The sequence below is a fragment of the Ranitomeya variabilis genome, chromosome 2 (assembly GCF_051348905.1).
Source record: "Ranitomeya variabilis isolate aRanVar5 chromosome 2, aRanVar5.hap1, whole genome shotgun sequence".
In the NCBI taxonomy this organism is placed as follows: domain Eukaryota; kingdom Metazoa; phylum Chordata; class Amphibia; order Anura; family Dendrobatidae; genus Ranitomeya; species Ranitomeya variabilis.
In genome coordinates, this window is record NC_135233.1 from 809,764,082 (window position 1) to 809,778,899 (window position 14,818).

A 14,818-nucleotide genomic window follows, 5' to 3' on the forward strand; every position below is an offset into this window, starting at 1 on the left:
AATAGCGGCGGGTGAAATCACGATTCACCCGCCGCTATTAATAGGTAAATGCCGCTGTCAAACGCTGACAGAGGCATTTAACCAGCGCTTCCGGCCGGGCGGCCGGAAATGAGTGCATCGCTGACCCCGTCACATGATCGGGGGTCTGCGATGCGTCTGCATAGTAACCATAGAGGTCCTTGAGACCTCTATGGTTACTGATCCTGGCTAGCTGTGAGCGCCACCCTGTGGTCGGCGCTCATAGCGTACCTGCAATTTTGCTGCATAGCAGCGATTTGATGATCGCTGCTATGTAGCAGAACCGATCGAGTGGTGCCAGCTTCTAGCCTCCCATGGAGGCTATTGAAGCATGGCAAAAGTAAAAAAAAAAGTTAAAAAAATGTGAAAAAAATAAAAAAAAATATAAATTTTAAATCTCCCCCCTTTCGCCCCATTCAAAATCAATTAAAAAAAAAAATCAAACCTACACATATTTGGTATCACCGCGTTCAGAATCGCCCGAGCTATCAATAAAAAAAAGCATTAACCTGATCGCTAAACAGCGTAGTGAGAAAAAAATTAGAAATGCCAGAATTACGTTTTTTTTGGTCGCCGCAACATTGCATTAAAATGCAATAACGGGCAATCAAAAGAATGTATCTGCACCGAAATGGTATCATTAAAAATGCCAGCTTGGCACGCAAAAAATTAGCCCTCACCCGACCCTACGGTATCGGAATATGTGCAATTTTTTTTTTTTTTTTTAGCAAAGTTTGGAATTTTTTTTCACCACTTAGATAAAAAAATATCCTAGTCATGTTAGGTGTCTATGAACTCGTAATGACCTGGAGAATCATAGTGACAGGTCAGTTTTAGCATTTAGTGAACCTAGAAAAAAAGCCAAACAAAAAACAAGTGTGGGATTGCACTTATTTTGCAATTTCACCGCACTTGGAATTTTTTTCCTGTTTTCTAGTACACGACATGCTAAAACCAATGATGTCATTCAAAAGTACAACTTGTTTCGCAAAAAATAAGCCCTCACATGGCCATATTGACGGAAAAATAAAAAAGTTATGGCTCTGGGAAGGAGGGGAGCGAAAAACGAACACGAAAAACGGAAAATCCCAAGGTCATGAAGGGGTTAAAGATGAGCGAATCTTTTGAAATCCAAATTCAGCAACTTTGCCAAGTCTCCCCAAAATTTTTTATTTGCGGTGAAAACATTTTGCATATCTCAATACTGGTAATTGCTCAGAAAATACTTGTGAGGGAGAGGACAGAGAGAGAAAGAGAACGCCACTGACCATAAGAGTTTCCACTCCATAGGATAGAAAGGACTCCGCTGATAATAGGAGCTTACACTTCACAGGAAAGAGAGAGAGCGTTGCTGATCATAAAACGTACACTCTCCGGAACAGAGAGAGGACGCTGCTGGCTATAAGAGCTTACACTCTATAGTAGAGACAGAGAGAGAAAGCGGACTCTGCTGACCATAAGAACTTACACTTTACAGCAGAAAGAGAGAAGATCCTGCTGACCATAAGCACTTATACTCCACAGTAGAACGATATAGGACACTCTACAGAAGAGAGAGTGTGGACTCTGCTGATCCTTAGCGCTTACACTCTACAGTAGAGAGAGTGAGAGAGAGGACTCCATTCACCATAAGAGCTTACTTACACTCTACAGGTGGGAGAGAGGACACCCCTGATCATAAGAGCTTATACTCTACAGAAGAGTGAACCCCACCAAGCAAAGAGCTTAAACTCTACAAAAGGGAGAGGACCCTAACCATAAGAGCTTACACGCTATAGGAGAGAGAAATATAGAAGACCCCAATAATCATTGAAGCTTAGACTTTACAGCCAATGGATTGAGATAGAGGACCCCATTGTCCATAAGAGCTTACATGCTACAGTAGAGTGTAGATGGTCCGCTCATCTCTAGTCACAATATGGATTTTCTATGAACATTGCTAAAGTGTTAGAGAGAACAAGAGAAACGGGGCTGTAGACAAAAGTTTATTTACACCATACAACATTTTAAATATTTTATACAGAGCTGCAGCAGAGAAAGCCACCATGAGCTTCCAAGATAAAACTGCAATAATAAAGATGTGAAATATATTATTCATATAAAAGTGAGATTATTACTTTATTGCATTTAAAGCAATGAAGAACGTAGCTCAACAAACATTCATTTAATGACAAAAATTTTGCTTTTTATATTATAAAGTAAAAAGTGTAGTAATGGCCAAACAGACTGTTATAAATTTTAAAAACTGCATATATACATTGTGCTTCATGGTGAAGTTTTTTGAAAACTAAACCAAATGAAGCTGTTACAACATGAATTGTTGTTTGAGGTTGATCTATAAAGATTACCTTACAAATCCATTCCACGGGTACTTACAACACATGATGGTAAGATTTGTACACCTGGTTCTGCACTAGATTTTCCAGTGAGAGTAGACAAGAAGTTGAAAAGAAAAAAAAAAAAAATTAAAAGAAAAAATAAAGAACACTGACATTTGGCACATGAAGTTCCTGACATGAATTTGTCACAAAAGTACAGGCGCCAGGCTTCTAAAGTTTTTTTTTGTGTGTCAGTGCAAATGACTTGTTTTCTTCTTTCATTCTTTTTTCATAGTTATATTAAACCTCTGTTTGAAAGTCGCCTTCTTGTACATCTAAAGGCAAATTTAGACACTTTTCCCATTCCGAGGGTCTAAGTTCTAAAGAATCTTTTGCTTCTGAATCTAAAACATTTATTGTTGTATAGTGTTGATATTCACTTGGGCTTTTGAAACTGTCCCATGGATTCTTGTTTACTGCTGGGTTATCCTGTTCAGAAAATACAAGAAAAGAAAGAGTTATAAAAATGACTGTTGTACTGTAGGACTATTAAGGTATGTTCACATGTTGCGCATAATAAATTCCATAATAAAATGTAAGCATGTACTGTCTTGGTTCCAAACTTATTTTTCGGCTGCAAAGACTTTCTTAGTTTTAAAATCTAAACATAGTTTTTTGACATTGCACAAAATATATTCAATAGGATATATTAAGTGTATGGTCACGTATTAAATCTAAGAATGCATTAAAAAATACAAATATCAATCAACAGGTACATATGATTTTGTGGAATAGTTTGCCCTGTTGGTTTATATAAAACTTTAAAAGGTCATCCTACAAAGTCATCCCCTATGCATAGTATTCCTTTCTCAGGATTCCTCCGTGAGCCAGAATGGAAAGCTGCTCTATTTTACATGGAAGGCTACTCATATAAATGGTTACCACATAATATTATATGTGTCCAAAAGAAGGTCAGCATTATGGAAAATCTATCTAAATATATGTAGATATGTATGTATATATATATATATATAGTCATGGCCTTGAGTGTTGGCACCCTTGAAATTGTTCCAGAAAATTAAGTATTTGTCCAAGAAAATTATTACAATGTTTCATTATACATATGTTTATTTCCTTTGTGTGTATTTGAACAACAGAAAAAACTGAGAGAAAAAGGCAAATTGGACAGTTTCCCACAAAACCCTAAAAATGGTCTACGTCCAGAGAGATTAGCTAAAGTGGCATGGGCTGTAAACTTCTTGATTATGTTCCGCACTGTGCACAAAGGAACATCTAAATCTCTAGACATGGATTTGTAACCTTGATATTGTTGATATTTTTCAACCAATTTGGTTCTCAAGTCCTCAGACAGTTCTTTTCACCTCTTTCTGTTCTTCATGCTTAGTGTGGCACTCAGACAAACAATGCAAAGATTAAGTCAACTTCTCTTTTTATTTGGTTTCAGGTGTGATTTTCATGTTGCCATGCCTGTTACTTGCCACAGGAGAGTTTAAATGAGCAGCACATGCTTTAAACAAAGTTGTCTACCAATTATTTTGGGAAAGTGCCAACAATTTTGTCCGGCCTATTTTTTTCTGTGCTTTTTTACATGGTTCCAATACACACAAAACAAAATAGACATGCGGATAACAAAAGATGTCTAATTTTTTGAATTTTCTTGGAGAAATACTTCATTTTCCGGAACAATTTCAAGGGTGTCAACCCTTTTGGCCATGACTGTATACGTTTCTAGAAAGATATATGTATGTGTGTGTAAATATTAATGCAGCCATGGGTTATCAAATGCAGGAAAATTTCTTGCATCTTTGAGAAGATAGTCGATGGTGCTCCATATGTTTCTGCAGTGTGAATGGTGTCCCAATCCCACATATATATAGAAAGAAATCAACTATTCCAATTCACGATGATGATCACGATGTCGTTCAATAGTACAAGTGAAGATAAGAGATATTGTAATATCTTTTTTAGCAAAGAAATCTTCTTACTCCACCTGGAGTGATCATTCACTCGTAATTCATGAGAAATCTATCGGGAGAGAGGGGTAGGAGGAGCTGGAAGGAGATACAGTCATTCTGCTGCTGCCTATTCTCTTGAAACAACAGTTTCACCTTGTCTTTTATTTATCCAGGCAATTCTAAAGGCCCCGTCACACTTAGCGAAGCTAAAGCTATCCCGACAACGATACGACCTGTCAGGGATCGTTGCTGCGTCGCTATGTGGTCGCTGGTGAGATGTCAAACAGTGAGATCTTCCCAACGACGCAGCAGCGATGCGGCGACCTGTAGCGACCTGTACAACGATGTCGTTGGTCGTTGTGACCCTGTCACATGGCAGCTATTATGACGATTCAGACCTCGATGAGGGACGTCCTGTGTGACTTTGTAGTCAACGAGGTCGTTGGTAAGGTGTCAAACACAGCGATGTGTGCTACCCAGCGGGACCTCAACGATCAAAAAAAGGTCCAGGCCATTCCGACACGACCAGCGATCTCACAGCAGGGGCCTGGTCGCTGCTATGTGTCAAACATAGCGAGATCGCTACTGAGGTCGCTGTTGCGTCACAAAACTTGTGACTCAGCAGCGATCTCGCTAGCGACCTCGCTTAGTGTGACGGGGGCTTAACAATAAAGCATGATGTTTATGTCCTAGAGACCTTTATAAAGCATGACTGCCGCACAGGAAACATGTACTAACATGTAGTGGGTGCTATGGTGAAAACAGTGCAACGTCTACCCTACGGTGGCTGCTTGCACATAGCGTTCTTCATATTTCCTGCTAAATATTATCCCTTCCTTGGTTCTATTGGACTGAAAAGTCATGTAAGACACTTAAGAGTCACTAGTTGGAAATACTGTTTTTTTCTACTTGTGGCACCTTTTGCGCATCACAGCCAGCAAAGCATGCATTGGCTTTCAGCACCAGAACTGTTAATAACCGTAGTATCAGCTGCAAGTGGATATAAATATGATGACAAACTGGAGTTGTATAACATATGTGGACAGATTTGCTCCTTATTCAAAAGATTTATAAAAATAAAGGATAAAGAAACAATCATAATGAAAACAAAATCTCAGTTATATGAAAAAATAATGTTTCTATGATGTTAAAAAAGAACTTTACATGACAGCCCTGGCAGGCATGGTTGCATAATGGCTGCAGAAGTGGAAATGGTACAGTACAAATACCCAAAGCTACTATTTTTAGTAGTGAATTGTTCAACAAGACAACTACAATGACAAACCAGCCTACTACATCTGACATGTACAGACCAGCTGCATTTGGGATGCCCTAAAGGACATATCTGCATTATGGGTTCATACACAAAACAAAGCAATGTGTTCAGAGTCTGTTACATGGCATAAGCAATGTCTCAAGGGCTATATTACAAAAGCATAGGATTTCCTTGTGCAGATCTATGGGACCTTTGTATGACTTCATATTACACAGGTATTCTTAATATAAAGGAACGTCCTGCCATGACAGATATACAAAACAAAGCCCCATAGACGTCTATCTGAGACATACTATAGCTTTACACATCTTGGAACTTGCATGGAGCTAGAAAATGGCCATGTGCTCAATCTCTTAATACATTATTCCTCCATCATTTCTAAAATAATTAATGTACAATTTGGAAAAAATAATTCAAGGATGTTCCAAATTTGGCAAATCCTATTTTTGTATAATTAAACAATTTTCCTGTGTACTTCACATATTAATTCCCCATCGTTTTTATTATTAATAATAATAATATTTGTTAAAAATCATTCAATAGTGATCATTGCTTACCACCAAGGAAGACACATTTTTGTGTGTTCAAGTAATGACTTTGGCCCCAATTCATCAAAGTGTCTGGTCTGGCATAACAAACTTTGAAAAGTTGGTACATTTTTGAGCAATGTGAAGTCTAAAAATGTTGCAACTTTTGTCATTTTCACTCCAGATTAAGCTAAAATGAGCAGAGCTGGGGAGGAGCCAGGCTGGGCCGGGGGAGGCTAGAAACGCTGATAAAATTTATCAAAAGTTGCAACGTTTTTTATGCCAGAGATCGAGGCCTATGAGTTGTGCATATGTGTTTTAATCACTCCAAATGCAAGTTTAATGAAGGCAATCAAAGACCTTGAAAACAATATACTACAAATAACACATATTTACCTAAACCAGAATACTCCGTAAAGTCTTGTTCACATCTGCTATGCGTAGAATCTAAAAAAAAATTGTTTACTTACCATACTTCCAGTATTTGGTATATCCCGAAATCTGTCCAGAGTTTGAAATTTCTGGTTTAATTCCTGAAATAGCTCCATATGCCTTTTTCTAGTATGCATGACCTTCTGTTAAGAAAAAAAATATTGTCTTCAATAAAGCACACTTTTGTAAGAGTTAGACATATACACATATACATTCTGTATATTATAACTATTTTGTAAAAGTGAGCATGTCTTAATTATAATGATGTCAAACAAATAATAAAAAGTAAAAAAAAACTTCAATAAACTAATAGTAGATGAATAGTATTGAATGCTTAATATGTGATCATTATGCAAGGAACCTTTTCATTTAAGTTCATATGAAATAGGGCTAGTGGGATAGGGGAACTAGTTTGTCCAAAAAATTCAATCACATATTCCTTGAATTATGCCAGATATGTCACTTTTATATCCTGAATGAAAAGACATGTTTAAATGCATATTATTGCATTCAACATTGGAGACCAGTAGAAACTTATAAGGTCTAGCTTTTCGCAAATTCAATACATTTTTTCATTAGCTAAAGCTGAACACAAAGGGTGAATCTGACAATGTTTAAATATTTATAGCTGTAAATGCTTATAGTCGTATTGACCAAATACAGATGGATGAATAATTGGAAAGTGTACCAGACATGCTCAGTGACCTGTGCAGAGGTCACCAATCAGGGGATGAGGCATGAGATATAATTTTTACCTATTGTCAATGGAGTGATGCTTTAATAGAGGAATTAACTATTAATTATAATCCTGCCTCTTAACATACTGAGAAGAGTGAAGTAGCTCAGTATAAAATAGATATCATTATAAGGTAAAAGAGAAAAAAGCTACTTACTTTTTTATAAAGCATGTTATTAATTATTTGCAGACATAGTGTAGTAATACTGAATGACTAGGGGAATAATACACACCTTAACAATCCTGTGTTTTCCCCATGCTGTCATTTGCCTTGTACCCACCAATCTCTGTTTACCAGGCACCATTAATAACAAAGCATGTTGAAACATGAACTCAACAGCCAATCACTAATTGTAGTGATCACATATTGACACCGTTGAGGACACCTCTACAACCAGTGATTGTCTGCAGCACTCACTTACCTTTTGATGTGTCATTGTCGGAGTCTAGTAAACATAGATGGCAGGGAACAAGGGAAGCCATGCACAAGCAGAGGATTGGTAAGGTGAGTTATGAACCTTTTGGCACAATACACAGTTGTAAGATGCTTGTAAAAAAAAGTTTTGGAATTAGAAAACCCTTAAATGCACACCTTCTAGTTTTACCAAAACATACCATGGCACTCAAAGAAGTCTACAGAAATGATCTCAGTAATTAAAGATTTTAAACACTGTATGATCACAATGTGGCAATAAAAGACAAAATCTTATGTAGACACATTGAGTTCTATTCCTAATATACAGTAGATGAGAATATGAATAGCTAGACGAATTTGTGTCCTTAACTGTAAAAATAGTAGCTCGTAATGTAGACCTAGTTCTTAGACATATTTATTGACTTTGACACGTTGCACCCCAACAACCAGCTGTTCAGGGACTTAAGCTTAGTTCCACTAGAATTAAATGAACACATTTTGACTCTGTTATTTCCTGATTACCCGTATACTGATTTCTCCCAACAGTATAAGTACAGGGAACTGTTAACTTTCAAATAACAAAGATTTCTTTCCTTAGCCAAGCTTATTTTGTAACGGTAAGTCATGCTAGGATTTTAGGAAAATTAGAACACAGAAAAAAATAAGGAGCGTGCTTCATAGGGCAAAAAATAGAACATCTGGGGGTAAAAATATAAATTCTGATGTATTAAGCACCCCCCATGTGTCATTACTCAGCTGCTTGTGTTGTGTGCAAGATACAACACCTAGATAAAGAACTGCATTTGGCTACCTTCAGTCATGATCTAGATGGTGTGCAAATGTGGAGCAGCTTGGTGATAAATGAGAAGGTCCTTTTCTGATGCAAAACCCACATCTTTTGAAAGCAGCAATGACGAGGGAAGTGTTAGTGGCAGCCTCACAGCTGTTAATAGGACTTTCATGGAGAAGCTTGGCACAAGCCACTCCGTCTTCCAGATCTCAGCAGTTGCCTTGGTCTTTAACCTGTAACCCCTGTATAGAGATCTCGACTTACATAGAGGCCCTTGTGGCCGACCAGCTGTGTCAGCTAACTGGTAGAGCAAGTGGAAACAAGAAGTGTTGTCAAGCTTGATTGGTACCAAGGTGTCTAGTTGGGGACAAAACTTGGAAAACAAGTGGGTGGTCAAAAATCAAGCAGAGGTCAGAAAATGATATGATCAAAATATCATAACAGGTGCAATAGCACTAAGGTGTGGACCAAAGAAAAAGCACTTTTAAGACAGCCTCGCCCAGGGCTCACAGAAAGAAGTAATCTCAACTGCCTGTGATTAGCCTTATAACTACTTGATTGTGCGGCACCTAAAGTCTCAGGAATGAAACAAAACTATCACCTGCAGCTAAGATGCAGCACCGCCAGTGACCAAAGCATAAAAGAGGGGATAGGTATTGGGCTGGATGTTACTGTAGCATGAGAAAACCTAAACCTTCACATTTATCCCCCAGCTGTTTCATTCAATGAGCAGCTCCGTTCAATGTTTGCATCTAGGCCAATGATGAAGCTAATAATAGTCGGAGTCCTACCTCAGGTAATTATCTCACGAAACAGGAGGAGCAGAATCCCTTAATCTAAACCCCACAAAACACATGATGACTTACTACAAAATAACCAATCTGCCCACTGTGGTCAACATGTTTTAGGGGTAACATATACTGCCCTTTATCAGAAGAATGACAAACTATCCAACCATCTGGTTATACACCATCATAGGACTTTGTAATAGAAAGATTGTGTGGACTTGTGACAGATATGTTATAGACTGCACCATTCATATAAATGGGATTTGCAGAAATCCATCCATACACTGCAGAATATAAGTAATTAAAATAAATAATGGTATATATTGGGTTCCTTTGAAGTGTTGGAGGTTTTGATCTGGGAAATTCTGCTGCATTTAGACCTATTTGACCTAATACAAATTACTGAAACAAGAATTCTTCTAAAGCACCACTTCAGAGAGGTTTTTTTTATTTTACCAGCCGCCATCTTCATCTTTTATTGGCACCACTCCAGTCAATCTTCTGCAGATTGAGACCTGCTGGATAACTCCAGTGTTTGCTGTGTGATTCGGAAGTCACAACTCAATGTAAGTCTATGAGAGCCAGAACAAGGACAGACCAAGACTCTCATTAAGAGCCTGTAACTGTTACCTCTGATTTCCGATCAGTCAAAATTTAAGGCCTGAAGAAGATGACGTGGGAATGGAGCGGCTCTGGTAAAAGCTGAAGATAGTGGTTGGTAAGCATAATACTCTGCAGTGGTGCTTTCAGTTACTAAAAAAAGTATTCATTTATTTGTTTGATATTTGCCATTTTATTTTTAATTTCAACTTATAAAGCAAGGGATAGTCTTAAGAAAATTACAAGCCCTAAGTAAAGTGATAGGACATTGTACAAAATGTGAGAAAAGCATTCTGCATACACGACTTAATTATAGAATTATACTACATTTGGCCCTGAACAAACATAGCCAAAAGCAACTAGGTCACTTTATTTCTTTTTTTTTATAGGACTGTGGAACAAAAAGCCCAATAAGTATTTAATTGATCCAATTAAGTAATCAGAGGTGTTTGCATTTACCATTCACAGCTGAGTGAAAGTGTTACTCCAACTGAGAGGTGATTGTGAATAGCTTAATTATTTTAAATGAATGCTTTGTTCATGGAAACTCAAAAATAGCCTAAGTGTGTGTTTCCTTTACTTAGGGCAGCACACACTATTATTATAATATCAACTACTTAAGGTGTCCATACACCTGAAATATCTGTTGACTGAAATTGTGTGTCATGTATACGAAGAGGAAAGATAATTTGATCTATACACTGTTCTGATTCACCTGTGTATGAATTTTGTGGATATTAAGGTTAATTAATTTGACATTATTAATTCATATCCATACTAGATGTTCACTTTGGATCTACTCTAGATTTATTTTATAGGATGTACTGGTCTGTTCTTTTGTTTCTGTTATCATGTTCTATGTTGACAGTGAGTCTATTACTCCTGTAATCATTACATTTTGTACTATATATTTTATATTAATACCTTATAAAAATTGGGATTTTATATTAAACTGGATCATGTTACTCCTTCAATGACGCTGCAGTTTATGATATCTTGGAAGGGGTCTTCTTTATTATTGTGAGGAATATTATTGGTTACAAATACAAAAAAATTATTACACACCCTGTACTGCCCTATCTTTAACAAGAGATTGTGTTTTATGCTGATAAGTTCCTTTCAAGGAAAAATAAAGAAAAAAGGTACCTAAATACAATGCATTCCCTATTGACCTTGTTGGCAACATTGCTAAGATTTAATCTGTTGGCAAATTGTTCTTGAGCATATTGGTAGTACCATTCCAGACTTAGTATCATGTTAAGCAGCATTTCTTGGCTTCCCTTGTTGAAAGAATGACTCTATTGGGAGTGTCTGAAGTGTGAGGCAAGGTGTAGAGAAGCTTAGCTGCCATATGCTTAGGGGACCATTCTTTCGCTAGAACAATTGTTTTATACAGATTACCTAGGAGTTTAACCACAGTAGCAAGACAGGCTTTTCGGGATAGTACTTAAATTATAATTTGAATTGAAAAAGTAAGACAAAAAAGCTAAAAGTCAATCCAAACGCAATAAGTAAATTTAGCTGAACAAGCCTTGAGTACAACAACCAAAAACTCTAAATCACAGAACCAGCCAGAAGCACAACACAGAAGTCAAGTATTTGGAAAAGTGTGTACAGGAACAACCAAACACACAGGAGCAGTTAAGAAGTTGGGAAAAAGAACTGGGGAACCTCCAAGAAAACAAATACAATTGCAGTGACATGTAAAAGTCTGGGCACTACTGGTCAAAATGACTGTTATTGTGAACAGTTAAGCATGTTGAAGAAATAATATCTAAAAGGCCTAAAGATAAAGATGTAGAACATCAAATGGTGGTTTGTAGAAGGAGCGCTAGCGGCTGTCCCAATGAGGAGGAAATAAGTGCACAGGTCCCAACAGCTCCAGCCGGATACCCCACAACGGTGGAGAAAGACTTGCAACAGGACCAGAATAGCCGGTCTCAGGAGCGCAGAAGGAGAACAGAGACACCAATTAGGGTAAAACCCTAATTGGTGTCTCTGTTCTCCTTCTGCGCTCCTGAGACCGGCTATTCTGTTCCTGTTGCTAAAGATAAAGATGACATATTTCCTTGGTTAGTACCAAGTAGCACCCCCATTGAAAATATCACAGTTCTCATTTGAGGGATTTTGATCCATTCTTCCTTGGAAAATTCTACTAGTTCTGTCAATTTCCTGGGATGGCTTGCATGCACTGTTATTTTGAAATCTAACCACAGATTTTCAATGATGTTTAGATCAGGGGACTGTGATGGCCATTATAAAGCCTTCAACTTATGCCTTTTGAGGTAGTCTATTGTGGATTTTGACATGTGCTTAGGATTATTATCCATTTATAGAAGCCATCCTCTTTTCAACACCAGCTTTTTTACAGATGGTTTTATGTTTGCATCAAGAACTTGTTCAAATTTCATTGAATCCATTCTTCCCTCTACCTGTGAAATACTCCCCGTGCCATTGGTTGCAACTCCACTCCAAAGCATGATTGATCCACCCCATGCATAATTGTTGATGAGATGTTCTTTTCCTGAAATTCTGTGTCTTTTTTTTCTCCACACATACCTTTGATCATTGTGGACAAATATTCTATTTTAAACTTACTGGTCCACAGGACTTGCATTAGGCTTACTTAGATGTTCTTTTGCATACTTCTGATGCTGAATTTTATGGGGGGAACGCAGGAGAGGTTTTCTTCTGATGACTATTCCATGAAGACCATATTTGTGCAAGTGTCTCTGAACAGTGGAACAATGTACCACAACTTCAGAGTCTGCTAAATCTTTCTGAAGGTCTATTGCAGCCATTGCCTCTAAAGCAATCCTACAAGCAGCTCTCACTGAAATGTTGCTTGGTCTTCCAGGCCTTATCCTGACATCCACTGTTCCTGTTAACTGCCATTTCTTAATTACATTTCAAACTGAGAAAAAGGGCTATTTGAAATTGCTTTGCTATATTCTTATAGGTTTCTCCTGCTTTGAGGGCCTCCACCATTTTCATTTTCAGAGTGCTAGGCAGCTGCTTTGAATAATCTATGGCTGCTATTTTTGGGCAAAATGTTAGGGAAGGCTGGGTCTTTATAAAGCTGGGAAATTTACATCACATGCCCTTTCCTAATGATGATATTGAACAAGCCATAGCCCTAAAATGCTAATTAAGTTCTGAAACCTCGGTCAAAGTTATCTGAGCACAGAAATCTCCAAGGGTGCCCAAAGTTTTGCATCTGCCCATTTCCCTTTTTGTAATTTTGAAAATGAGAAAAAAAAAGACAAATGCATACAAGTTTTGCAAAATAGATTTTTTGGGCAAGTGTCTGAAGTGTTAATTCACCAACTATAAGTGTGGATTGAAGAAAAAAACTTGAAGCTTATGATTTTACATATGTATCACAGAAGTCATTAAGAAATAAAAATCTATTTTAAAATAGTATCTAATTCAACCATTTTATACGGTATCTGATGTTTTTTAATTTCCCATTGTATTACTTTATAACTAAAATTACATATGTGTTATGTTTTGTTATTAACATGTTTCAATTAAGACACAGGCAACTCCTATAGTTTTTATGACCATTAAAAGGATATTACTATACATTTACATATAATATTAGCTAAATAATGGAGTACAGAAGAGTACAAATCATTTTTAATCGTAGATCTTAGTGATATTAACAGTATAAACTGTTTTCAAAATTATATTCTTTGTACATTTAGGGCTCATGAACACCATAAAGTCAGGTCTACAAAACCTGCAGGATATTGTGCCGAGAATATTGTTTTTTCAATTTTAGTATGGTGCCACATAGTGTGACCTTTGTATACTGCTATACAAGCTCTGCTGGTATGTATACAGGCAGTGTTTCTGGGCAAGAATATCTCACAATGTATGGCATCCGATGGAGAATGACACTTTTTCTTCAGCTGAATTCGATACAAATTTAACAGAAAAACTCTCTATGCCTCCTTACAAAATCAGAGGCTAAAGGAGGTGCAGCAAAAGGCCTCCTGGGTGACTAGGCCAGCCAAATTATGACTCGATACAAAGTGGAGTAATAAGGCAATTAGCAATATGAGGCTTGCAGCAGTTCAGATCTATGTGATGACAGCGCTTACATGATCCATATTTGTACAAGCTGTTGTTGAAAGTTTCAACTTTGTTAGATTCTGATTTCATATGAAGACATGCACAACGATACCAATTCATGCTGAGTCCAATAGAATAAAAATTGGGTCAAGTCCAGCATATGTTACGTTATGGAGATATTTCAATCTACCGTAGAGATGAGCTCACCCGAACTGTAAAGTTCGGGGTTCGTACCGATGCTGAACTCCGGAAGTCTGCTTTAGCCTTTGAAGTTCCGGAAGTACAGAGAGAAATAGAGTGGGGGTACTCTGCTTCCTTTGGTAGCCCCCTATACCTTTATATGACCATTTTACAGAACCAAAGTTCCCCATTGACTCCTATGAGGTCCTAGTTCAGGTTGACGTTTGGGTAGAGTTCTGATACCTGAACTGAACTTTGGGCAAAAGTTTGTTGGAATCCGAACATCCACGAGTCCACTAGTCTATAGCTATGCAGCATGGAACACAGGGGTCCCTATCTGCTACGATACAGCCTCTGTGCACTAGAAGCCCTTGCTAATCTTTTAGTTTTGCTGCAAACAACTGCATTACATCATCGCCATGATTCTCATGAATTGGTGTATTTCTAAAAATCTATAGTAATGATTTTCTGAAGGACTGTATGTCTTTTGATTACTGCAAACTGATGCACTTTGGCTGCAGCTTGTCAGTCTCAGAATGAATAGGATCAATTAGTTTCCTAAAAACGTACTGCAGCACACAAGCGTTCTCTCATTCTCACCATACAGTACAAATGACAAATAAGAAAAATATGTGTAATAATAAAAATGTGTCTAATAGGAAGTCTCAGCTAATTACGTCAGGAT

The 14,818-nt window shown here is 37.5% G+C and overlaps 1 protein-coding gene across 7 annotated transcripts in view; it reads right to left on the reverse strand.

The window, feature by feature from the left end:
* Positions 1-1,990: 1,990 nt before the first annotated feature.
* The window catches only part of ADGRB3 (adhesion G protein-coupled receptor B3), a 1,417,427-nt gene continuing 1,404,599 nt past the window's right edge, over positions 1,991-14,818 (reverse strand). For all 7 annotated transcript variants that reach the window (XM_077289969.1, XM_077289967.1, XM_077289968.1 and 4 more), the window contains 2 exons: positions 6,586-6,690; positions 1,991-2,825 (listed from right to left, as the gene is read on the reverse strand). In XM_077289969.1, coding sequence (XP_077146084.1) covers positions 2,637-2,825; positions 6,586-6,690 — 294 coding nt within the window. In that variant the 3' untranslated portion in view covers positions 1,991-2,636. The remainder of the gene's footprint in view (positions 2,826-6,585; positions 6,691-14,818) is intronic.